Source organism: Chelonia mydas, chromosome 4, assembly GCF_015237465.2.
Source record: "Chelonia mydas isolate rCheMyd1 chromosome 4, rCheMyd1.pri.v2, whole genome shotgun sequence".
Classification (NCBI taxonomy): Eukaryota; Metazoa; Chordata; order Testudines; family Cheloniidae; genus Chelonia; species Chelonia mydas.
The window spans coordinates 86325438-86353372 of record NC_057852.1 but is presented as its reverse complement, the minus strand read 5'-3'; the positions used below and the strand labels follow the sequence as shown (position 1 = coordinate 86353372).

The following is a 27935-nucleotide window of genomic DNA, read 5'->3' as shown; positions in this document are numbered from 1 at the left end:
GCTCTAAAGATTTGCATGTATGCTTAACTTCACACACTATGAGTAGTCACATTAACATCCACATAGCATTTAAGTATGTGCTTAAGTATGTGCTTAAGTTTTTTTCAAGGTTGGGATGTAGTTTGTCTTGTGACTTTGTGTAATACAAACAATATTTTTAAAGATGCTGCTTTGCTAGTTATATAACAGCATAAATGAGCATATTAGGAAAAATACCCAACAAAGGAATGCTTAAAATTGAAATATGGTTTATGAAATGACTACTGTGCCCTAAAAACCCCTAGTGAAGAAACTGAAGGAATGTTAGCTCTCAGCACTTTTTCAGTAATAGAAAACTATATTTAAATGTTTGAAAATAGTTATTTCAAACTTTGGAAAGCCACTAATATTTTTCTGACTAATGGTATCTTGCCAGTGTCTATGGTAGGAAGAAGGCAAACAGTTGCACAAAGCATGTTTGAGTTATTTAATATTGTGGTGCCTTCTGTTTTTTGTAGCTCAATATGAACTCTGCTCCGACATTCATGCATTTTCCTCCGAAAGGTAAACCCAAGAGAGCTGACACCTTCGACCTGCAGAGAATAGGATTTGCAGCAGAGCAGCTAGCTAAATGGATAGCTGACAGAACGGATGTTCATGTAAGTCATTTGACAACGTTAAGACAGATCCAAACTTATCTGTCTATTCTATGATGAACTGATACCAAGAACTGTTTTTCCCCTCATGTATGTTTATTTATCAAATGAAATCCACAAAAATAGGTTAAAATACAAATATGAGCTGTGATACTTGAGCGCACTGTGGTAACTTCAGCAATTTGAATGTTGCATTGCAGTCTTGGTTTGGTAGTTACATTTTTATCTAGTCTCATTCTAGCACAAAATGAGTGATAATATTGTGACAATTAGTTGATAAATGTAAGTGTATTTGCAATGTTACTTAAAAAACAAAGTCTGAAATTTCAAAAGTGTTTTATGCCAAAATATTGGCACAGACATAATAATCTGCAAATAAGTTGAGGAAACTTACTTAATTATTTTTATATAGTTGAATATTATATACAATTGTTCCTTAAAGGTGAAATCAAAAACTTTCTAAAATAATAAAGAAACATACTGCTTAAGTTCCCAATTCAGTCATATGCAAAGGGACTATTCTCAGATTTTAAAATATATTCAGAAACAAAATCTTATCTTGTGCTAGCAATATTACTTATCATCTATACTTGTGTCCCTGTCATACAGGAAGACAGACAAGATGCAGTGGATGTGGTTTAATTAGGCCACAGCTTTATTCACTTAAATCTGGGAATACCTGTCAATAACTCATTCAGTGCAGGTGATCTTTTTTCCCCTTAATCACTTCCACCTATTTCGGAAGGCTGCCATCAGTGCTTCCCCTTCCCAGCTTGGATCCAGGCAGTTACTGAGACCCGAGTGCCCTCCACTCATCTGAGGGCTAAGTGGGGGCTGGAAAAAGGAAAGGGGATGAGTTCTCCCAAATCTGTCATATATTGAGTCCCAGTTGAGTGACAGTGTTAGCAATATTGCCTATCATCAATACATATTCTCTGTACAAGTACATAGAGAATACTGTGCATTCAGTAGTAGACGGGTTACTACTGTGTGTGTGTGTAATGCATCACTTCTGTTTGTCAAACAGTGGAAGAATAATTGATGCTTTCGTTTTCTCCCCCCTCCCGCAGATTAGGGTATTCAGGCCTCCGAACTATTCAGGCACTATTGCACTGGCTCTTTTAGTGTCACTTGTTGGTGGCTTGCTGTACTTGCGAAGAAATAACTTGGAGTTCATCTACAACAAGACTGGCTGGGCAATGGCGGCTCTGGTATGCCAACATTTAATACTGATATTTTTTAACATTTCAGTAGTATTGTACTAGTTTTAAATTTTTGTATGCAATGACAAGGTGTAAATGCCACTTGCATAGTAATTGAGAAAGTATTACAGTAATATGTTTGTCAGAATGAGACAATATTAAATATAGACTGATAATATGAATAGCTGGGCTAAGTCTGATGGGTGGCAAGCATTGCTAATTGGGAGGTACATATTTACAAATTCATTAGCTAATAATAATTAGTTGTTGGTGAAATATGCTACTGATCACCTGAATACGATGGTGACAATGATTGTGAAATGTTAAGGGAGGTTAGGTAGGCTACAAAACCAGAAAACTCAATGATAATGGGTGATTTCAACTATCCTCATATTAACTGAATATATGTCACCTTAGGGTGTGGTACAGAGAAATTTCTAGACACCATAAACGACTGCTTCTTGGAGCTGCTAGTCTTGGAACCCACAAGGGGAGAGAGGCAATTCATGATTTAGTTGTAAATGGAGCACAGGAACTGGTACATGATGTAACTATAGCTGAACTGTCTGGTAATAGTGACCATAATCAAATTAAATTTAGTGTCTTTGGAGGGAGTAAAACCCACACCAAAACCCTGCCCAGCACAGTAACATTTAACTTCAAAAAGGGAAATGACACAAAAATGAGGACACTAGTTACACGGGTATTAAAAGGAGCAGTCACAAGAGTAAAATGCCTGCAGGCAGTATGGAGACCACTTAAAAAAACATAACAGAGACCCAGAATAAATTACAGAAACAAGTAGGGGGACCAAAATAACGTCACAATAGTTAAACAGCAGAGAAATAGAGGCTGCTAGAGGTAAAAAGGAGTCCCTTAAAATTTGGAAGTCAAATCCTAATGCCGAAAATAGGAAGGAGCAAAAACTTTGGCAGGTTAAGTATAATAAGGCAGGCCAAGAAAGAATATGAGAAGCAACTTATTAAAGAAACAAAACCTAACAAAAAATATTTAAAGTACATCAGAAGCAGGAAGCCTGTTAAGCAGGAAGTGGGGCCACTAACGACAAAGGAGGTCCCAAGGAAGGCAAGTCATTACAGACCAGCTAAATGAATTACTTGCATTGGTCTTCACTGCAGAGGATGTGGGGGAGACACCCACATTAGAGCATTTCTTTTTGGGCAACAAATCTAAAGTACTGTCCTAAATTGATGCGTCAATAGAAGAGGTTTTAGAACAAATGGGTAAATTAAACTTTAATAAGTCACAGTGACCAGATGGTATTCACCCAAGAGTTCTGGAGGAACTCCAATTTGAAATTGCAGAGCTACTAACTGTAGTATATAACCCATCTCTGAAATCAGCCTGTGTACCACATGCTCTGTTTTGTATGCTTCCCTTAAAGCTCTGGTATGGGCAAGATACTGGGCAAGATGAACCATGGTCTGACCCAGTATGGCAGCTCTTATGTTCTTAACTTGGGTTAGTAGAGTTATATTTTAAGCGAAAATATTGCAAAGGTTTCAAGTGGCCATTATTGCCATTGTATTGCAGCAACTTTTAAAAAAAATGTCAAGGCCATGGTGGTAAGCTGTAGTAGTTAATGTGGAGATGGAATGAGTAACTTTATAATAAGGCTAAGGGGAATAAAAAGGTTTTTATAAATATATGAATGAGAAAATGATCCAAAGAAAGAAGATCTATTAATAAATGAAGAAAGGGCTAAAATTATGTTTACAAATAGCTGAATAACTCCTTACTTTAAAAAATCTGTTTTCAACATAAGAAAGAGTAGAAATTTAGATGCTTAGATAAAATTAGCTTTTGAGAGAAAACTGAAACAGAACCAGTGAGCTGATTTAGATTACCGTATTCTAAGACATCAAGGAAATTAACAAACAATTTTGTTTTACCTCTCACGCTTTATTATGGTTCATTGATTTATAATTTGATAGTGCCCAAAAGGCTATAGGAGGCTTGGCAGAAAAGAGTCTCTGCCACGAATAGTTTATAATCTCAATTTTAGTTACGACCCAGCGAATGAGGATGGAAAACAATAAGTAGAGCATGTTGGTAACTGCTCTCCCAAAAGTCTAACTTCTTTCCTTCCCAAACAATGGCACAAATATTGGCAGGGGAAAAATTTGAGAGACAGACACCTATTGCTTAATTTTCAGAGTCACTAAGCATCAGCAGCTTCCAGTGAATCAGTCAAAAATGGGAGCTGAAGTTGCCCAGCATCTCTGGAACATTAGGTCACTAGAGGACCTTTGTAGTATTCATTTATATAGAGATGATGTAGCAAGGTCTTAAAGCAAATTCTCAGTGCAAATTCCTCGATCCCAAAAGTATGAATATACAGAGGCCTCATCCTTGAATTATGGTTGCTGATAAGTAACTTCAAGTTCCCTTTCCAGACAGGTCTGTTTTACTGAAACAGGGGACAGAAAACCATAAATATGTACATACATACATTCTTAAAAATGAAAAAGTGATTATAGCCCTCCCCACATATTTTAGCAAGGAATAGGGTGTAGTAACTGAAGGGGTCTCATTTTCAACTTGGGACAACCCTTTGTGCTTCATTGTAAAGAGAGATAATGGCTGAAATGAGAACAGAATCTAGGGGTAAAATTCTGGTTCCATTGAAGTTAATGGCAAAACTCCAGCTCACTTCTGTGGGGCCAGAATTTCGTCTGAGGCATCCTAAGCTCCAGTCCCCAATTCTAACTCCTTTTCTACCAAAGAAAATTGGGCTTACTGTATTTTGTACTAATTTCATGTGTGCTATTTCTATATTGCCACCATTTTTATTAAAATAATTATTTAAGGTATGCTAATGAGGGAGCCTAAATTTCTGAGGCACTGCAGCCTAATTGCAATCACAGTTAATTAAATTCCTCAACAAGGATTACTTAAATTATTGGCCTACTGTAACAGCACAACAAAAATAGGTCTTTAAGAAAGTAGATTCTAATTCACACCGTGGCAGAAAGTTTTACAAGACAGCAATATGCAATAAATATTTTTCGGTTTAGAACTTGAACCATAAGCATGTGCAATCTTTTTAATGGACTAAATGCTTCTGTGACACTGTCAGACAAAGCACCAGCTCATGCTAAATCTCTCATGTCTCAACTGAACATGGACAAATACATAGCTGGAATCAGTCTGGCTCACATGTATGTTAGTATTGTTAAAGCAGGTATTAGAATTATAAGAATGTGTTTAGTGTTTAAACTTTATGGGATGTTTGTGAGTTGCCGCATGCATTAATCTCACTTATAAAATATGTGATCCACGTTGTAAGGTAATATTTAAGCATCTGTATTGTAAGCCTCTGTGACTATAAATCACCAGATCAGAGAAAGATATTAACTAGTGTAAAGAGTTGGTCTCCAACAGAAGGTTTTATGTCCTGGCCAATGAGGAAGGCCTATCAACCCAGACAGACTACTGTGAAACATTAAAGAGAATAAAAGACTTTGTTGTTTGGCTCTTTTCCCCCCATGAAGAGAAGTCATACAAGTGAATTCCTCCCATCGGCAGAGTTCACAGCTGAGAGCACATGGGGGTGGGGATGAGGGGTGGGTAGGGAATAAAAACCCCTAATAAGAAGGAACTGGATCTCTATGCTGCTTGAAATCTGGGGGAATGGGGCCTGGGAGAGGGGCAAGGTTTTTAGGCATAAGCAAGGGATCCTCAGTTGCTAAGCTGGTTTAGCCCTAAAGGACATATACTGTTTGCTTATTATAGAAGCTACAATTAGTTTTTGAAACTTAAGATTGTAACTCATTTGTGTATGTATGTTTACCTGCTTTAACCCTGTGACTATCTCTCTTGACTCCTTTTCCTACTTGATTGGCTACAAGCATTATCTTTGGTCTGAGATCTAAGGTGCAATTGACCTGGGGTAAGCGACTAGTCTCTTAGGACTGGAAGTAACCTCAATATTGCTGTGATTTGTGGTGTAAGGGACCATGTATTACGAAGTCACAGAGGTAGGCTTACCTGGGTGGCAAGACCGATAGGAGTACCCAAGAGGACTGTCTGACTCCACATTAAGGCTGTTATAGTGCCTGAGGAGTTTACACTTGGTATTTGGTTGGTGAAATATAAGTATAAAACTAACAACCAATTTGGGGTTTTTGCCCTGCTTCTTAATAGTCTTCCCTGAGGTTGATACTCATGCTCTTGAGCCATTGCAGTATAGCTTGGCAGCTTCCATGTTAAATTTACTGTGTCAGACAGTCTCTTTCTGGAGTCAGTGATACATTTAATTCTAATTTCCTATGTCAGTGTTCTCTACACACACACCACCAGCTTGAATTTTTGTTTTGTTTTACTCCATAAATGTGCAGTTATTGTGTCATTATGGTTGAAAGTCTATAGTTGAAACAGAGAGAAACAGAAACAGTACCATGGAAAGCTAGTATTTCAAGACATAAATAAAATCCATTTTTTAACCTGGGTTCTCTTAGAGAATGGGCAAGATTAAGGAAGTTTAAAAGTCTAAAGAAAAAAATATTTCTTGAAATGGCTACATGGTAATCCTACTAGTGATTATCCACACTTAAATTCTGATCCTGATTTAGTAGTCTTCACTCACATGATTATAAATTATATCATAGACAGGTTCCTAGTTGTGCTTAACCCTAAGGGCTTTTGTCATTTCAGTCCCATGAGACAGGATCAAATCCAAATGTGAAATGGTAAACATTGCAATAATATCTTCCTGAGTCTGTAGAAAGACAGGTTTCAGAGTAGCAGCCGTGTTAGTCTGTATTCGCAAAAAGAAAAGGAGTACTTGTGGCACCTTAGAGACTAACAAATTTATTTGAGCATAAGCTTTCGTGAGCTACAGCTCCGATGAAGTGAGCTGTAGCTCATGAAAGCTTATGCTCAAATAAATTTGTTAGTCTCTAAGGTGCCACAAGTACTCCTTTTCTTTTTGTAGAAAGACAGTTACCATGATTCTCCTTCCATTGATAGCTTTGCTAAGTAGTAAAAAGTGAATTTAACAAGACTTTTCTAAATTTTACTATTGATATTCCTAATCCTTTTGGCAGCCATGACTCTGACAAGAATCTGGTTAATTTTATCCAGCTGCTGCTTGGCAAAGCTATGATCAGTAGCAGAGTCAAATATTGGATATATTCACAGAAGAGGAGGACCTAAGATGGATACCAGGCATGTGAAAGAGTACCAGAAACCCCTCTCCTCCCCATAGTCCTTGTAGAAGAGGCTTGAGGGGGGGAAAAGAGTAAAGGGGACCACTTCCCCCCCTTACAGCAGCCTTACAAAGTAAACTTTGCAATCATAAGAACTGTAAATTTTATTTTTCTTAATCATATTTTGATAGCCAAATATGAAAAACATGGTGGCTTATGACTTGCCCGGGTGAGTGAATTTGTCAAGCCAAGTATGTAATTACGTACATATAAGCAGCAACATACGACAGGGTATAGTTGAGTAATGCACACCACTAATACTGTATCTAATGACAATCAGTTTTGCATGTGTAGCTAACACATTGATGAAGACAAAAATGATTGAGGTGACAGCTCAGTCTCTTCTTCCTTATCCCATTCAAATTACTTTTTACTGGTTTTGTTTGTTTGTTCTATGCTGTATCTAAACATAAATCTCCATCCTGCAATGGGATCTTTCAGCACAGATACATACAGTTGCCTGGGATCCCTTTGACTTCAATAGAACTCCACATGAACATAAGTTTCTACATTAGCAGATCCTTTTGCAGGACTAGGACCTTGGGTTGCAAGCTCTCTAGGGCAGGTACAAGTTCTTGTCTATGTTCTGTAAATGCCTAGCACACTTTAGGTTCTATATAAATACTAATGATATATCTACATCTTAAAGTGCATTGTAGTTATGCATCTTGGTATTTTTAATTGGTGCTTAATATTAAAATAGTCAACTACTTTTTCATAAAAGGCCTTGAAAAGGGAATGTTAAGATGGCAATAGACAGTGTCTAGATAAATGTGGTGAGTCATGCGTAAATCATCCTTACAGAACTGCTGAAGCAGTTATGAAGCATATAAATAATTAGTAAACACTTTCAAAAGTAGTCTGTCTCATGCACATTTTTCTCTTTAGGACATTTAAAAGCTAATTTATTTGGGGCAACCTGGCAACAGATATAACATCTGCAGAAGGCTCTCACTTGAGATGGGAAATTTGACAGTTATGCCTAGTCACCATTGGCAGCCCTTTTTGAAGCTGATGCAGAGCTGAAGAAGGAATGGAGCTAATTTCAAACCTTAGTTTTTGCAACTCTGCTCAAATAAGCAAAATAGTTATTAGTTTTTCATACTGCCTTTTGAAAATGCCTTTTCCAATCCAGTAGTATCTTCAAAGAGGAGACGTGAATTTGTGATTTGTTGGGTCTTTTGTTGTGATGCTTGTGAGGTTTTTTTTTTAAGAACATTTAAATTATTCTTCACACCAAATCATATCCTTCTTTGAAGCCGTTTTTATACTACACAGACTTAAAAGTATTGCATTAGTTAGATCTTTCCAGTGTGAAAAATTGCATTAAAGGAGTTAAACTTTTTTCTTAACCTACTCTGGAGGGGGTGGGATGTGTGAAAGTGATCTCCTGGTTTGTATGGTTTCTTACAGTAAGTAGGGAGGTAGTCTGAGATGCTGGCTTTGCCTATTCAGAGTTATCCAGGTCACCGGTGTATACAACTAAAAAGAGGAAAAAATACATATTTTTGTTTTACATCTGTGCTGGATTATCCTTCATAATGGAAGGATATAGGGACATGTGCTGTTGTCACTTACAAAGATCATCTGGATTTTCACTTTGTGTATCGGAGCAGAATTTGGCCTAAAATCTTTGTCTTGTCTTAATTTGAGAAGCACTATCATTTTAGAATAACAGTAGAACATAATTATATGTGCCTTATTTTGTTTATTAGCACATAGTGTTTGCACGTTCTGGCTCAGTAGAAGTTGAGTGGCTTGTTATCAGAAGTCTCAATTATATTTGATTTGATTTGTTTGTTTTTAATCACTGTATACACCTACAACCACTCCATGTTTTGCTTTTCTTTCTCAGATCTTTTTGTTTTAATTGGAGAAGGACAAATAAGTAGGATTTTTCCTTAACATTTCAGTTAGGTGAGAGTGGGGGGAAACAACACAGAAATTAGTAATTCCAGTGACAACCAGCAAATGCCAAAAAATAAAACATGACCATAGTTTTTAATAAAACATTGCCTGGCACACTGAAGGACTTTCAGAGCCACTAAGGTTGTCTACAGTGCAATGTAAGCCACTGGTCAGAGGAACTTGAGTCAACTTACCTTGGGTAAGAGAACCCAGGGCTTGAGTGTTTACACTGAGTTTTAACCCTAAATTAAGAATTTTCTAACCTGAACTTGAACCTGGGGCTCTGGCATCCACACTGCAATACTCAGAGCTGAGTCATATCCCAGACTCCCTAGCGCCCACTTGAAATGTGTTCACTCTAGTCCTTTGACCATGGTGCATGGCGGGAAAACCAGAGTGTCCACTCTGCACATTACAGGAAACTTCAACAGCCTTCCAACACATTCTGTCGAGCAGTCATTTTTTGGCAATGACAGCTACCAGAGCCGGGAACATGGAGAAGGCACTTTCTGAAGAATTATCTTGCTTGTGTGTTCTTTCCTGTGTCAGGGAATGGGCAGAGCTTCTGCGAGATGCTGATGGACAGTTCAGCAGCATTTTCTGATCCACCAGGCAGAGCTTATGAGGGAGCAGGAGGAGGAGAAGGCAGAGGAAGAGGAATACTGAAACTGGCTGATGCTTCTCAATATACTTGGTACAGTCTCCAATGCCCCTTATGTAGACCATGCTCTGGAGCAGGGCCACAAACATAGACTGGTGGGAGCCAGCATCACGCACACCTGGAATGACCAACAGTGTGTCTAGAACTTTTGCATGAAGAAAGCTAAATTTCTGGAGATTTTTGAGCAGCTTGTCCTGACCCTTCAGCATAAAGACACAAGCATGAGGCCACCCCTTCTAGTCCATAAGCCATGCTATAGCTGTCTGGAAGCTGTTGCAGATCAGTTTGGTGTTGGAAAGTCAACTGTGGATAATGTGGTCGTGGAGGTTTCTGAGGCAGTTAGTGTGTGGTTTATCCCAAGGTGGCAGACATAAAAGATATGCCTGAAGTAATTGCTGGCTTTGAGAGAATGGGGTTTCCAAACTGCTCTGGGGTCATTGATGGAACTTGTGTGCCCATAGTTTGCCCTCCTCAAGGAGCACAGAAACTGCAAGGGTGCTACTCCATTGTTATGCAAGCCCTCGAGGACCACAGAGTGTAATTTATTAACATCTCAGTAGGTTGCACTGGAAAAGTTCATAATGCCAGGGTTTTCCTCTGATACATACATGGACAAGCTGGGATACCATTCCCACCAAATGACATTGTCATAAATGAAGTTACTGTCCCCACCATTATTCTGGGGGACCCCACATTCCCCCTTTTGCCTTGGTTTTAAAGCTGTGCCCTGATTTTAGAGGCCCTGGCATAAGATGTTTTAATTACACTCTCAGCAGGTGCAGAATAGTTGTTGAATGTGCTTTTGGCAGATTGAAATCCCATTTGAGATGTTTACAGACCTATTTGGATGCCAGTGTCCTCAATGCTGTCTGAATCACTATGGCTTGCTGTGTTCTTTACAATGTTTGTGAAGCCAGAGGTGAGCCATTTCCCCCCTGAATGGACCTATGACAGTGAGTGGCCTCTGAATGGGCACACTCAGCCACAAAGTGCACCTACACAGCTGGAGCTGGGTGCCCCCAGGCAACAGGAGACAGGGATGCTTTGTGTTCCCTCATTATGGACTTGCATGGCTCATTGGAAGAAGGGAAATAGTACCTTTTATGAATGTGCTTGTGGGGGTTTGGGAACTCATTGACTGTGGGGAGGAGTAGGGTGCTTGGGGATGTGTGTGGCGGTTTTTGTGCCATGCAATGTACTTAAGAATGGCATGGCCACTTGCGAAATAAGGGTTGGGAAGTTAATCACTTCCTTACATCAATCCTTACTGTGAATAAAGTATGAATTGCTATAGGTAAATATATTGGGGGATAGTCTTTGTGTACGAATTCCTAATTGTCCCTGATCATGTGTTTACCTTTATTATTTTGAATACACATCATATGATGTGAAGCAGTCAGAGAAATACATTTTCTTGATTAAATAAAGAACTTTATTTATAAACATGTATGAGAAAAGTACAATGTTCACCCATTCCCAGGCAGGCCATTACCACACCAAAACCCCAGTAACAATGGAACCTTACAGAAAATAAAAACATAAATAAATAAAAAAAACAAAGTGCATGAACAAGTGAAAACAGTGAAACCATGGACAAGACACATGCCCCCTACCATGGCATGTCCCTAGGCCAACTGTTCTCAGAGACAATGCGTCAGGGAGGCATGCAGGGTCAAGTGCCCACCAGCAGCAGGCCTGGGACGGGGCAGAGAGGAGACGTGTGGAGGTCACGAATCCTCCCCTTTAGCTTGTGACACCCCAATATGGGGAGGCACCACTTGGCTATGCCTGTTTTCCTTTCCCTTCTTTTCCCCATTTGCCATGTATGTGGCACTGCGGGAGGGAGGTCAATATGGAGGGCTGCATGGGGGGCAAAGCTGTCCTGCCCAGCCACTCATGGGGCCCAATTGCATGGGCCACCCAGCCATTGAGCCTTCCAAGCTGCTTCTGGACTGCCGCACAGGGTAGCACACAGGGGAGTCAAGCTGTGTTGTGAGAGATGCAGAAGGAGCTGTTACTGGTGTAGTCATTAGTGATCTGAGCCACTCAAACAGGTCTTTCTGCTGAGCTCTGTCCCCCTCTCTTACGCACCATTCCTGTTTCCAGAACTATGAGGTAAATACCTGCTCCCATGCTGAAACCCTGTCCTCATGCTATGCAGCCAACCTGAGCTTTCCTGTTGCTTTGCAGCATGCTGTCCCTCTGTCTTTGGTACTGGATCTGCTTGTTGGCCCTCTCCAAAACTTCAACCATAAATTCATCATGGAAACACTTCCTCTTGGAACAGTCCATGAAGCTACAATGGCCCATTTCTGCTACAGAGTGGGCAACCTGAGGAGGTACTGCAGCCAGCAAAGGTTGAGGGGCCTGGAACAGGACAAAACACAGAGGGTTATTGTCTCAAATAGCTTACTTCAGCCACACAGAAAAAAATATTTGTGGAATTTCAAGGACATAAAATGATACTTTTACAAACTGAACTTTAATATATTGTAAGAAGGATGCCACAGAACACAGAAGCTCCCTGGACACAGCCTGGTTAATCGCAATGAAAGAATTGCAGGCACAATGGTAAGTTTAAAAAATGTGAAGCTGCTTTTTTTATTTTAGAAGACTGCAAAACTACTTAGATTTGGGGAGCAGAGCTGGGAGAAACTTCTGTCCGTGGCACTGCTACAAAAGCTTTTTGTACAGTTTCAAGTCTTCCACATTTTGGAGGACATCACAGTGCTTGTGATGCCCAACTGGCAAAGGGAGATGTTATTCGAAGCTGCTGGTGGGAAACCTGCAGGGTATGCAGGTGAAGAATTCAAACATATAATGACCGAACAGCATAACTATGAGTGGTGTGGTATGGTCAGCTACCAAGGTGGCCGATGGAAATATGCCCTTCCCCAAAATATGACTATCTATCTGGAGTTCCTGCTTCAGCAAAAGTTATCAGCACTCAGCTGTCAGCACCCAGGATTGGGTTAGAAATCATGAGGGATTCAACAGGATGATGTGTTAGCTTCTACATGGCTTAACCTGTTATGACTACATGTAAACATGTTGAAATCCAAAGACTTCCTCCTCCTCGCCCTCAGCACATTGCTGGACAAAATTTCAAACCATACTCATATTTGGAACAAATGATTTTGTCACCTCTTGACTGCATGGACTACCTGTAACTGAAATGGACTAGATTTATGAAGCAACACACTTCCCCAAACACACTCACAGAGTTCACTGTTTCCAGGAAGCTCAATATACTGTAAGTGGTTACAGAGGCACCTATCTACAGGCATGATAATATCATGTTGTTATTTTTAAGAAACTACAATGACCCTAGCAAAAATCTGTGTCTTTCCTTGGGGGGGTGTTAGATCAGCTCCTCCGGGTATGGACCCAGAATCCTCTGCTGCTGGCTCTCATCAGTTCCTGTGCTGGTTTTCTGGTACTCAGTTTTGAGCCACTTAATCTGCTCCCTGCCCTGGTCACCGGTCTAGTAAATTTGCAAAACTTCCAGCTTCATTAGTTGCTAGTATGCATGGTCATTTCTAGTACTCCTAGTAAAGTCAACAGTTTTGCTGGCCTTGCACTAGAGATCAGGCTGTGCTCCCATGACCATGAAGCAGCACAATTTGCAAAAGGCTTTTTCTGTTCAATCTCCATTGCAAACACAGAAGGCTCTCTGATGGCGTTTGTAGCTCAGTGGTCAGAAGACAATGGAGAGGTTAATGCTGACTCATTAAGCGGCTGCAGTACACCAAGAGTGGTTGCTTCCTTTTTCAACAGAGTAGATTTAAGATTCTGGGGATAAAGAGGACAAAGGAAGTTGGCCCATGGGATTGTAGGATACATTTTGCAGGACTCCCAGGAACTGAGTCAAGCAGGGCTGTGTCTTCGCTGCACAGTGATAGGGCTCGAACCTTGGGGCAGGACTTGATCTGGGCATAGACCTTGCTTGCCTGCAGGGTTCTGTGACCCTGGGTCCAACCCTGGGTTAGCATGATTTGTGTGTGGATGGAAGGGGGGTTAGGCTTGAGCCTGAGTGTGAGCCCGATCTTACATTGCAGTGTAGACATACCTTATGAAGTGCTGGTAGAAGAGCTCATACACTGTAAATGAGCTGCCCTTTGCTTGTGCACCACAGCTCTCTGGCCTTGAACTGTCTCTCCTCTGCTCAGGCCACTTATGAGTGGTTAACTACTACTTAGAAATTGAGTACAGCCCTTGCAACTGTATAGCTTTTATAGCTTCCATAAGCCACAGAGGCAAATTTGAGCTGAATAGAACTGATGGCTTTTCTGGGAAAAGAATAGTTGTAAAATGAGTTGCTAAATTACTGAATATAGAAGAAATTAGATGATAATACCTTGATGCATCTGAGTCATCCCTTGATTTAAATTATTACCTTTTAAAAATAGACAGATGTTATTAAAACTTGTATTTCTCAAAGTTCATGAATGCATCATTAATTTTTATTATACCTGTGCTACTGATGGCACCAATATCTCCAGTATTCTGTTTGTTCTTAACCTTCCAGGGGACTCTAGTGACTTACTTTGCATTGTGTAAGCACACAAGAATTTTAATTAACTTCAAAAGGCACAGAAATTGGTCTTTCAAGCCTATGGCAGTTTTTAATAACCTCATAGATAGTTGGTACTTTTTACAGTGCTACTTGTTAAACATAGCCAATGCCTCTTGTACAAAGGGACACATCAGGCCTAAATTATATGGCAAAACCCCAAAAATATGTGTGTGTGTGGGGGGGGGCAAGAATAGAAGAGAAACTCTCCTTACAGTCCCTAACAGCCTGCTTCTGCTACAAACCTTCTTCCTATCACAGACCAAACTAGCTCAGCCTGCAAAGCTCCCCAGTGTCTCAGCTGTCTGCTGTCACAACTAGGGTCTAAGCTTCTTTTCTTCCTTAAGTGTCAAGTAGCAAGCAGTAAGTGAAAAGAAATAGGGGAGGAGAGGCTCCTGAGAGTCCAAAATGGGTAGGGCTAGGCCTAAGGCTGCTCCTGGGAAAGTTTTCCAAAGCAGAGGTCCAGGTCTGTTGGAGCTTAGTGTAGGTACGTTACCAGCTGACCAGCTCTTACAGCACTCAAGGGAAAAACAGCCCACCCTGACGAGTTCTCCTTCTCCTCTTGCCAAACTGTCATGATTCCATTTTGACAGAGCTCCTAAGATGCACAGGAGGCGGACATTTTGCATACAAATTGTTCCACAGATGGACGAGAATACAAATATAAATGTGTAAGACAAATCACAAACTTCTGTGTTATTTAGTGGGAGGGAGAAACCTGGAAAGCTATAATTCTGGCACAGACCTAGGGATGATAGTGGGAGCAAATTAGATAAACCCTTAGGTGTGTTTGAAAATCCTATCTGCCAGATTGTACAGACATATAGAAACAAAAAGAGGCCAATGTGATTTGGAGCTACATAATCAGAAGTATCAAATATAAATGTATAATATTTATAAACATTAAGAGTGTGCTTGGAATATAATATTCTGTTTGTATATTTTACAAAGTTTTGAAGCATATATATGCCAATGATAAAGAGAAATTAGTGACACATTGGTTATGGCAGTAATGAAATGAATATAAAGGGCAAAATGAGCTTGAATATCAAGGAAAAAAATTACTGAAAGCGAGATCCATACAAATATTGAATGGTCAGTTAAGGGAAGTGGTGGAAGCCCTGACTTTTGGGACATTTAAACCTTTAGACTGGACAAAAAGCCCTAGAAAATATCCTGTAGAAAACAAAGCTACATTGATAAGGGACTAGATGATCTAAATGTCTTTTCCATCTCAGATTTCTATGATGCAGTTTCACAGTGAAACCTCATTTTATGCTTACTTTTATGTTTATCAGATTTTTCACTCATTGCTTGAGATTTATAGATGAATGATTAAAACTACTTATTCAATAGGATAAGCACATTAAGCATCCTGGGTGTTGTAAAGTATTCTAGACATGCTAACACTGGAGTCAAACTTTAAGTTGCCATGGCTTTCCTGTGTAAGCCAAAATTCCCTGCTTGGAAAGACAAAAGGAGGCTCCTATTTATATGTGAAGGAAAAGTGATATTTTATTCTATACAGAAAGAAGAGCTGGTAGGCTTGTACAGAATTCTACTAGATGTGCTCCTGAGATTCATGACCCTTATTGCATTGTTTCTGATGTTGTATAATAGCCCCGTGCTGCCTAATTTTTGTGTACATATTTCAAGGCTACAAGATTTAATTATTTCAAAATTCTGGATTTGACCACTCAATAATGCTTTTTGCCAAGATTTATATTTGTAGACTTTGCATCCTTTTTTCACGAGAAATGGTCTGTAAAGTGAGACTTTACATAGTCTGTACCAGACTGTGGGTCATCTTACCTGGTTATTTGTCAGATTCGGTCCTTGCTGGGTAACAAAGAAACATTTTGAATCATTCAGCTCTTAAATGAAACCCAGTACTGTGTCAAATTAGTTTTTATTAAGAAAGAATAAATTTTAATTTTAACTGGAAATAAAACAGATGAAAAGAAACAAAACATGCACATTCTGCCATTGGAATCTGTTCAGGGAGTGGATCCCCCTTGAGTGGCTCTTCTCCCTCCTGCATGCACCACCTTCTTCCTCATTTGGACCCCATAGAGGGTATTCTAAAGGCCTGGATACACACTAAGCCCTGGTCTACACTAGGACTTTAGGTCGAATTTGGGGTACTGTGGACACAATTCGACGGTATTGGCCTCCGGGGGCTATCCCAGAGTGCTCCATTGTGACCGCTCTGGACAGCACTCTCAACTCAGATGCACTGGCCAGGTAGACAGGAAAAGAACCGTGAACTTTTGAATCTTATTTCCTGTTTGGCCAGTGTGGCAAGCTGCAGGTGACCATGCAGAGTTCATCAGCGGAGATGACCATGCAGAGCTCATCAGCAGAGGTGACCATGATGGAGTCCCAGAATCGCAAAAGAGCTCCAGCATGGACTGAACGGGAGGTACGGGATCTGATCGCTGTATGGGGAGAGGAATCCGTGCTATCAGAACTCCGTTCCAGTTTTCGAAATGCCAAAACCTTTGTAAAAATCTCCCAGGGCGTGAAGGACAGAGGCCATAACAGGGACCCGAAGCAGTGCCGTGTGAAACTTAAGGAGCTGAGGCAAGCCTACCAGAAAACCAGAGAGGCGAACGGCCGCTCTGGGTCAGAGCCCCAAACATGCCACTTCTATGATGAGCTGCATGCCATTTTAGGGGGTTCAGCCACCACAACTCCAGCCATGTTGTTTGACTCCTTCAATGGAGATGGAGGCAACACGGAAGCAGGTTTTGGGGACGAAGAAGATAGCTCACAGCAAGCAAGCGGAGAAACCAGTTTTCCCGACAGCCAGGAACTGTTTCTCACCCTGGACCCCGAACCCACCCAAGGCTGCCTCCTGGACCCAGCAGGCGGAGAAGGGACCTCCGGTGAGTGTACCTTTTAAAATACTATACATGGTTTAAAAGCAAGCATGTGAAAGGATTAATTTGCCCTGGCATTCGCGGCTCTCCTAGATGTACTCCCAAAGCCTTTGCAAAAGGTTTCTGGGGAGGGCAGCCTTATTGCATCCTCCATGGTAGGACACTTTACCACTCCATGCCAGTAACACGTACTCGGGAATCATTGTACAACAAAGCATTGCAGTGTATGTTTGCTGGCGTTCAAACAACATCCGTTCTTTATCTCTCTGTGTTATCCTCAGGAGAGTGAGATATCATTCATGGTCACCTGGTTGAAATAGGGTGCTTTTCTTCAGGGGACACTCAGAGGTGCCCGTTCCTGCTGGGCTGTTTGCCTGTGGCTGAACAGAAATGTTCCCCGCTGTTAGCCACGGGGAGGTTTAAGGGGGTAGCCACGCGGTGGGGGGAGGCAAAATGTGACCTTGTAACGAAAGCACATGTGCTATGTATGTAATGTTAACAGCAAGGTTTACCCTGAAAGAGTGTAGCCACTGTTTTATAAAATGTGTCTTTTTAAATACCGCTGTCCCTTTTTTTTTCTCCACCAGCTGCATGTGTTTCAATGATCACAGGATCTTCTCCTTCCCAGAGGCTAGTGAAGATTAGAAAGAAAAAAAAACGCACTCGTGATGAAATGTTCTCTGAGCTCGTGCTGTCCTCCCACACTGACAGAGCACAGACGAATGCGTGGAGGCAAATAATGTCAAAGTGCAGGAAAGCACAAAATGACCGGGAGGAGAGGTGGCGGGCTGAAGAGAGTAAGTGGCGGGCTGAAGACAGGGCTGAAGCTCAAATGTGGCAGCAGCGTGACGAGAGGAGGCAGGATTCAATGCTGAGGCTGCTGGAGGATCAAACCAGTATGCTCCAGTGTATGGTTGAGCTGCAGCAAAGGCAGCTGGAGCACAGACTGCCACTACAGCCCCTGTGTAACCAACCACCTTCCTCCCCAAGTTCCATAGCCTCCTCACCCAGATGCCCAAGAACGCGGTGGGGGGGCCTCTGGCCAACCAGCCACTCCAGCACAGAGGATTGCCCAAAAAACAGAAGGCTGGCATTCAATAAATTTTAAAGTTGTAATCTTTTAAAGTGCTGTGTGGCATTTTCCTTCCCTCCTCCACCACCCCTCCTGGGCTACCTTGGTAGTCATCCCCCTATTTGTGTGATGAATGAATAAAGAATGCATGAATGTGAAGCAACAATGACTTTATTGCCTCTGCAAGCGGTGATCGAAGGGAGGAGAGGAGGGTGGTTGGCTTACAGGGAAGTAGAGTGAACCAAGGGCCGGGGGGGGTTTCATCAAGAAGAAACAAACAGAACTTTCACACCGTAGCCTGTCCAGTCATGAAACTGGTTTTCAAAGCTTCTCTGATGCGTACCGCGCCCTCCTGTGCTCTTCTAACCGCCCTGGTGTCTGCCTGCGCTTAACCAGCAGCCAAGCGATTTGCCTCAACCACCCACCCCGCCATAAACGTCTCCCCCTTACTCTCACAGATATTGTGGAGCGCATAGCAAGCAGTAATAACAGTGGGAATATTGGTTTTGCTGAGGTCTAAGTGAGTCAGTAAACTGCGCCGGCGCGCCTTTAAACGTCCGAATGCACATTCTGCCACCATTCTGCACTTGCTCAGCCTGTAGTTGAACAGCTCCTAACTACTGTCCAGGCTGCCTGTGTACGGCTTCATGAGCCATGGCATTAAGAGGTAGGCTGGGTCCCCAAGGATAACTATAGGCATTTCAACATCCCCAACGGTTATTTTCTGGTCTGGGAATAAAGTCCCTTCCTGCAGCTTTTGAAACAGACCAGAGTTCCTGAAGATGCGAGCGTCATGTACCTTTCCCGGCCATCCCACGTTGATGTTGGTGAAACGTCCCTTGTGATCCACCAGAGCTTGCAGCACAATTGAAAAGTATCCCTTGCGGTTTATGTACTCGCCAGCTTGGTGCTCCGGTGCCAAGATAGGGATATGGGTTCCATCTATGGCCCCACCACAGTTAGGGAATCCCATTGCAGCAAAGCCATCCACTATGACCTGCACATTTCCCAGGGTCACTACCCTTGATATCAGCAGATCTTTGATTGCGTGGGCTACTTGCATCACAGCAGCCCCAACAGTAGATTTGCCCACTCCAAATTGATTGCCAACTGACCGGTAGCTGTCTGGCGTTGCAAGCTTCCACAGGGCTATCGCCACTCGCTTCTCAACTGTGAGGGCTGCTCTCATCTTGGTATTCATGCACTTCAGGGTAGGGGAAAGCAAGTCACAAAGTTCCATGAAAGTGCCCTTACGCATGCGAAAGTTTTGCAGCCACTGGGAATTGTCCCAGACCTGCAACACTATGCGGTTCCACCAGTCTGTGCTTGTTTCCCAAGCCCAGAATCGGCGTTCCACAGCATGAACCTGCCCCATTAGCACCATGATGCATGCATTGTCAAGGCCCATGCTTTGAGAGAAATCTGTGTCCATGTCCTGATCACTCACATGACCGCGCTGACGTCGCCTCCTCACCTGGTATCGCTCTGCCAGGTTCTGGTGCTGCATATACTGCTGGATAATGCGTGTGGTGTTTAATGTGCTCCTAATTGTCAAAGTGAGCTGAGCAGCCTCCATGCTTGCCTTGGTATGGCGTCCGCGCAGAAAAAAGGTGTGGAACGATTATCTGCCGTTGCTCTGACGGAGGGAGGGGCGACTGACGACATGGCTTACAGGGTTAGCTTACAGGGAATTAAAATCAACAAGGGGGGTGGCTTTACATCAATGAGTATTTCAGGCAGGACTTCACCGAGGGTTCCAATAAGAAATGGTGCACCTAAGTAATTGTTCTTATTGGAACAAGCAGGTTGGTCTGGCCTCTGATTGATACATGGCTAGATTTACCTCACTGCACCTTCTCTGTGAGTGACTGCAGTGTGACCTAGAGGAATGAGTCCCCTAGACGGGGGTGGGGGGGAAGCAAATGAGTACAAAACAAATCTGGTCTATTTCTTGTTTTGATCCACTCCATCTATCTTTTACATCTTTGGCTGGCAGCAGACGGTGCAGAAGGACTGCAAGCCATCCACATCTCATGGCTGCTCGGCAGAAGATGGTGCAGTAGGACTGCTACCCGTCCTCATCTCTTGCCTGCCTGGCAGAAGATGGTACAGTAGGACTGCTAGCAATCCCTATCGCCTGCCTGCTCACCATAAGATGGTTCAATAGGACTGACTGCAGGACTAAAGAGAATGACCTGGTCAAGTCACTTCTAATGTAGTCCCTGCACCCATGTCTGCCCAGGCGCTCCTGGCCAACGTGGCCAGGAGCACTTCGGACATGATGATGACGGCTACCAGTTCTACTGCACCGTCTGCTGCCACAAAGCAAGGGGTTGCTGCTGCTGTGTAGCAATGCAGTACCACGTCTTCCAGCACCCAGGAGACATACGGTGACGGTTACCTGAGCGGGCTCCATGCTTGCCGTGGTATGGCATCTGCACAGGTAACTCAAGAAAAAAGGCACGAAACGATTGTCTGCTGCTGCTTTCACAGAGGGAGGGAGGGAATGGGGGCCTGACAATATGTACCCAGAACCACCCGCGACAATGTTTTAGCCCCATCAGGCATTGGGATCTCAACCCAGAATTCCAATGGGCAGCAGAGACTGCGGGAACTGTGGGGTAGCTACCCACAGTGCAACACTCCAGAAGTCGACGCTTGCCTCGGTACTGTGGAAGCACTCCGCTGAGTTAATGCACTTAATGCACTTACAGCATTTTCTGTGGGGACACACACACTCAAATATATAAAACCGATTTCTAAAAAAACGACTTCTATAAATTCTACCTAATTTCGTAGTGTAGACATACCCTGAGGGAGGGGGCGGAGACTGGGCATACCAGGGGAAAAGTGGGCAGGCTAGGAGGCCGGCCATGGGAATGGTTGAACCAGATCATAGTGCATTGAAATGTAGATTTCATTATTGAGAGGGGCCATTTGGAGGAACCAGCATTTTATTAATATTAATAAATTTTAGTTCAGTTACTGTGAATAAGTTGGTCTACACTTGAAGAACAAACTACCTTATGGACTTCTTTCTGTTGGAAATTACCACATTGTGAGGAGGTATATGTCTGTATTTATATAGCAGAGTTAATAAGCACTCGAGATCTGTGGTATAGCTTTCAGTTGAGAGATTTGTTCAGAAAAATGTAAAATATAAAAATATTTTACTCTATATAAATTGAATTATTTTGTCCTCCTATGTCTTTCTTGCCTCCCTTTTGTGCTCTTATCTTCAATCTCAACTTCCTTGTTATCTTCATGGCTTAAAAACATCTGCTAGCTCCTGCATGACTCATCAGTGGAATCACAATAGAAATCCCTTGGCAGGTTGCATTAGCAAGACATGAAAATAACTGTTGATTCTCTTTCTCCAGCCATAGAAGCATAGTACCCCCCTTACTTCAACATCTGATACAGAGAGGTGCTGAGCATCGGCAACTGGATTAAGTCCTGTTAGGACTTTATCTCTTTCTACACTAATGGCAGTAAACTTTGATTTGATATCAATGTATATCTACATTTTGATAAAATATATGAAAAAGTCCTTCACATACCTAAGATTATTTAGCCAAAATAAGTAAGAGCCAAATTTTTGCTAAACATTCTTAATGTGTGTTGTAGGAACCTATTATGTTCTGGTGTGACTCCCCTAAACCAGTCTTTTATTTTAAGGCCCTGATCCTGCATGTTTTTAACTTTAAGTACTGTGAGTAGCACCACTGAAGTCAGTGGAGGGGGGTGGTCGAATTCCTTGTTGAGCTTGCTGCTTTAATTCTCGTAGAATGTTATTATGTCCTCTTATTTAATCATTGTCATTCACCCAAGCTATACCTATTGTGGCAGAGCTCCAACCTTGTCCCCGTGGGTCCCGCGCTTCATGCTAGCCTCAGAGGCTCACTGTGACCCTCCACATAGCCCTTTTGCATCCAATGAAGTGAGCTGTAGCTCACGAAAGCTCATGCTCAAATAAATTGGTTAGTCTCTAAGGTGCCACAAGTACTCCTTTTCTTTTCACATAGCCCTTCTCTCTCTAGGGCCAGGGTTACAGTCTACTGAGCCCTTTTCATCATAAGCCAGCAAGGAGGTTGGTGAGAGAACTCCCTCAGTCTTTGTTGTCCCTACGGGCTTATTCCATAATAGTTTAGCCTCCTGTCCTGACAGGGGCCTATCTTCCCCTCCCAGGAGGTGTTTCTGTAGTGGCGGGTTGTGGGGTTCCGTCCCAGGGACCCTAATGGCAGCAGCAGTTGGGAGCCGACCTTTCACTGCCAGAGTTGCTACGTTTCCCTGGGCCACTTGCCCACAGCTCTCCTGCTTCTCTCTTCTTCACCCTTACCGATGGCTTGAGGGTGTCTTCATTACTCAGCCCTTCAGCTGCACTTCCTCTCCCCGGGCTCTCCTCAGCCTGACTGGAGTGAGCCCTTTTACAGTATCAGAAGCACCTTAATTAGAGTCAGGTGTTCACATTAATTTAATGGCCTCACCTGACTCTTTGCAAGTTAATTGGAGTCAGGTGTTCTCATTAGCCTGGAGTAGCCCCTGTTCTGGTCAGTCAGGGAACAGAAAACTGCTAATCCAGTGGCCAGTATATCTGCCTTCTGTTACTCTGTTGTACTCAACTGGTCTGGGTCTATCACAATAATTAGGTTCTGTATGGAATGTCCATACTGAGAACATAGGAGACATGTTTAGACTAGAATTTTTCCCTTTCTATTGCTCTGTTTTCTTGGTAGTCCAGAACTGCACCTTGGATTATCTTCTTTTTCTCTTTTTATATAATGTCAGTGATTACGGATATGACAATGATTTTTATTCTGTAGATTCTGAAGCATTGCCTTCAGCAAGAAGTAATGCACATTATTACTTTTTTCTTGGATTCCAAGCATAACTTCACAAGTCCCTTCCTATGGGGGATTTCATTTTTCTGCAGACTCCACCGTAGTTCTTTGTCACAGGCAAGTTAATCAAAGTTCCATAGGAGACTAATTATTTCTGAAAATAGGGATGGAGCTTTCTTTCAGGAACTTTTGTGGTGGTATCTCTTTTCATGGCATTGCATAAACCGGGAACCAAACATGTATGCTAAGCACTTTCCTCAAAATCTGTTGTATTAGGTAAGAGACTGAGGTGACTTGAAGAAAAATTGTATATTTTTCTAAGGGCTTATATACACTTACAGCACTATTACGTTGCAGCTGTGCTGCTGTAGCACTTAGTGAAGACCGTATCTACACCGATGGGAGAGCTTCTCCTGTCAGTGTAGGTTCTCCATCTCCCTGAGAGGCGGCAGCTATGTTGACAGGAGAAGCCCTTCCATTGACATAGCACTATCAACACTAGAAGTTAGGTCAGTATGTGACAGTACACCTCATATTCGTCATAGTAATATTATGATATGATTATGGCGTAATTATGATGCATTTTGTACAAGATGCGTCATGTAAGGTGCCATTGGAATGTTATGATTTGCTGAATATGATTATTCTACGTGTATGCATGTATCATTTTTGTATCTGAAGTTATAAATATTGACTATGTATCTGTTGTATCTGTATTTCAAATGTGACACCCACTAGGCAAAATGCTTCCAGCCTTGATGGCTGGTTGTGAAGGACTATTCAGGGCAATGGGCCATTAGGAAAAAAAAAACAATAGGCCATAGAAGAAGCTTAATCCCTTCCTGGCAAGCCTGTACATAATGGCTGCTATGACTCTGCAAAGGCAAGTAAACAACTACATGACACTGGACTCCATTTTGGGTACCTGTATTTTTCCATAAACTGGTCTGGGAAACAAGTTTGAAACAAAGGGTTCCCGCCATATGGAACAGCTTATATAGGGACATCATTGGTTGTTCTTCACTCCCCCCAAACTCAACACCTGAGAGAAGTTCTGAAAGAAAAGGACTTGGAATGGGGTGGGGAGCCCAAGCTGCAAAGCAAATACAGCTTGTGCCTTTAGAATGTGCAAGCCTGCTTGTATCGTCAGTCAGGGTGAAAAATTGCTAATTCATATCCAGTCTCTGTAATATCTTAGGCTTAGTTTGCTCTTTTGTTTATTTACTAGGCAATCTGCTTTGATCTGTTTGCTATCACTTATCACTTAAAATCTGTCTTTTTTTTGTAGTTAATAAACTTGTTTTTGTGTTTTATCCAACGCAGTGTGCCTTTAAGTGAAGTGTCTGGGGATAATCTCAGCTCTGTGAGCAAAGGCTATTGCATACCCTTCCCACATTGAGGGGAAGGTGAACCATATATTAATGAGCTTACTTTGTACAGATCCCTGTGCAGTGTAAGATGGTATAATTTTTTTTTTTTTTACTCCAGCAAGGGTGCAGGGTGGAGGAGCTGGGAAATTGGCTGTTGTCTCCTGCCTGTCTTTGAGTAAGGCACTTGGGTCACTCAATTTGGGTGTTTGGTGCCAGCTGCTGTCATGTTGGGTGATTACAGGTCCTGAAGAGGCTGTGAGTCACCAAAAGAGCAGTGTAGGAAAGGCCAGCCCAGCTGGGAGGTTAAAGGGGCGCAGCTCCCAAACACTATCCCAGAGGTTACAATCTGTCACACAGTATAACTACTTTGCTCAGGGGTGTGAATTTCCACAACCCTGAGCACTACACTTATACTGACATTTTTAGTGTAGACTGGGCCTAAGGGTATTAGGAAATTTACAATGAGCCCCTTCTACTGACATGGAATCATAGAAATGTAGCATTGGAAGGGATCTTGATAAGTCATCTAGTCGAGTTCCCTGGGGTTTTGTCTAAACTGTTCTTAAAAATCTCCAATGAAGGAGATTCTACAACCTCCCTAGATAATTTGTTACAGTGCTTAACTACCCTGTCAGGAATTTTGTCCTAGTATCTAACCTAAATTTTTCTTGCTGAAATTTAAGCCCATTACTTCTGTCCTGTCCTCAGTGGTTAAAGAGAACAATTTATCACTCTATTCTTTATAACAATATTTTACATACTTGAAGACTATTATCGTGTCCATCCTCAGTCTTCTCTTCTCCAGACTAAACAAACACAGGTTTTTTCAATCTTTCCTCATAAGTCATGTTTTCTAGACCTTCAGTCATTTTTGTTGCTCTCCTCTGGACTTCCTTTTATTTGTCCACATCTTTCCCAAAGTGTGGTTTCCAGAACTGGACACAATACTCTAGTTGAGGCCTTGTCAGTGCTGAGTAGAGTGGAAGAATTACTACTTGTGTCTTGCTCCTGCTGCTACTACACCTGAGAATGATGTGCACTTTTTTTCAGCAGTATTACATCATTGACTCATATTTAGTTTGTGATCAACAATAACTCCCAGATCCTTTTCTGCAGTACTCCCTTCTATGTATTTATTTCTCATTTTATATTTGTGTGATTGATTATTACTTTCTAAGTGGAGTACTTTGCATTTGTCCTTATTGAATTTCATCCTATATATTTCGGACCATTTCTCCAGTTTGTCAAGACCATTTTGAAGTCTAATCCTGTCCTCCAAAGTGCTTGCAACCCCTCCCAGCTTGGTATTGTCCACAAACTTTATAAGTGTACTCTCTCTGCTATTATGCCAAGCATTTATGAAGATATTGAATAGAACCAGAGCCAGGACAGATCCCTGTGGGACTCCACTCATTATGCCACTTCAGGTTGACTGTGAATCATTGATAACTATTCTCGGAGTGTGGTTTTCAAACCAGTTGTGCACTCGCTTTATAGTAGGTTTGTCTAGGCTATATTTCCGAAGTTTGTTTATGAGACTGCTCATGTGAGATAGTATCAAAGGCCTTACTAAAGTCAAGATATATGTATTGCACATGTATTGCACATGTATTGATTCCCCCCTCCCACAAGGCTTGTTAGGTGTCAAAGAAGGATATTAGGTTGGTTTGACATGATCTGTTCTTGACAAATCCATGTTGACTGTTACTTATCCCCTTATTATCTTCTAGGTGCTTACAAATTGATTGTTTGAGTAGTTGCTCCATTATCTTTCCAGGTACCAAAGTTAATTTGACTTGTCTGTAATTCCCTGGGTTATCCTTATTCCCCTCTTATAGCTAGATACTATATTTGCCCCTTTCCAGCCCTCTGGGATCTCTCTCTTCACAAGTTTTCAAAGATAATCACTAATGGCTAAGAGATCTCTTCATCCAGTTGCTTAAGTATTCTAGGGTGTATTTCATTAGGGCCTGCTGACTTTAAGACATCCAGGTTGTCTAAGTAATTCTTAACTTGTTCTTTCCCTAGTTTAGTCTCAGAGCCTACCCCATTTGCACTGATGTTCACTATGTTAGGCCTGGTCTACACTGGTCGGGGAGGGGGGGGAATCAACCTCAGGTACGTCAATTTCAGCCACGCTATTCTCGTAGCTGAAGTTGGGTATCTTAGGTTGACTTACCTCACGTCCTCATGGCGTGAGGTCGACTGCCGCCGCTCCCCCATTGACTCCGCTCTGTCTCTTGGCATGGTGGAGTACAGGGTTCGACAGCAGAGTGATCGGGGGTCGATTTATTGTGTCTACACTAGATGCGATAAATCGATCACCGATAGATCAATCACGACCCACCGATCCGGTGGGTATTGTAGATATACCCTTAATAGTCAGATCACTGCTAACCTTTTTGGTGAAAAGCTGACACAAAAAGAGAATTTAACACTTGTCCATTGCTGCATTTTCTGTTATTATCTTTCCTTCTTCATTGAGTAATGGGCCTCCTCTGTCTTCCTTTTGCTTCCAATGTATTTGTAAAATGTTTTCTTGTTACCCGTTATGCCTCTAGTTAGTTTAATCTTGTTTTGTGACTTGGCTTTTCGAATTTTGTTCCTACATTCACATGTTTTTTTTTTAATACCGAACCTTCATAATTTGACCTAGTTTCCGCTTTTTATATGATTCTCTTTTGAGTTTCAGGTAATTGAAAATCTCCTGGTTAAGCCAGGGTCGTCTCCCTATTTGTCAGAATCAAATCTAGGACAGGCTGTGACCTAGTCGCTTTCTGTAATGAAAAGTTGTCTGGAATACATTCCAAGAACTTGTTAGATAATCTGTGCCCTGCCATTTTATTTTCCCAACACATGTTTGGGATGATTTGATTGGGGATTGGTCCTGCTTTGAGCAGGGGGTTGGACTAGATGACCTCCTGAGGTCCCTTCCAACCCTGATATTCTATGTCTGGGTAGCTGAATTGCCCCATCACCACCAAGTCCTCTGCTTTGGATGATTTTGTTAGTTGTTTAAATAAAACCTTATCTACATCTTTGTCTTTGTTAGGTTAGGTGGTCTATCGTAGATCCCTACATGACCTCGCTCTTGTTTTTTTATACCCCTTTTCTCCTTACCCAGAGACTTTCAACAGGTCTGCCTCCCACTTCTATCTCGTGCAGGTGTATATATCCTTGATATATAAGGCAACACCTCCTCCGTTTATTCTCTGCCTGTCCTTCCTGACCAAGTTATACCTTCTATACCAATATTTTACCCATGTGAATTATCCCACCCAATCTCTATGATGCCAATTATGCTGTAATTCTGATTATTTGCTAGTATTTCTAGTTCTTCCTGTTTATTCCCCATACTTCTTGCATTAGTATACAGCATCAAAGATGTTCATTAGATTTCCCCACAATATTCCCCTCCGTATTGTCTTTCCTTTTCCCACTAGGATTGTCCATGTTCCTTCCCCAGATCTCCATATTCTGGACTTTCCTGTGGGCTTCGTTTTCCTGCTCCCATCAAACTTATTTAATGCCTCCCTGACTGGATTAGCCAGTCTCTTTCA

At 42.0% G+C, this 27935-nt stretch overlaps 1 protein-coding gene across 3 annotated transcripts in view; it reads left to right on the top strand.

Annotated features, from left to right (window-relative positions):
• Nucleotides 1–27935, top strand: part of TUSC3 (tumor suppressor candidate 3) — a 286073-nt gene that overhangs the window by 135772 nt on the left and 122366 nt on the right. For all 3 annotated transcript variants that reach the window (XM_007067357.3, XM_043546172.1, XM_043546173.1), the window contains exons 4-5: nt 498–638; nt 1706–1846. In XM_007067357.3, the coding sequence (XP_007067419.2) occupies nt 498–638; nt 1706–1846 (282 nt within the window). The remainder of the gene's footprint in view (nt 1–497; nt 639–1705; nt 1847–27935) is intronic.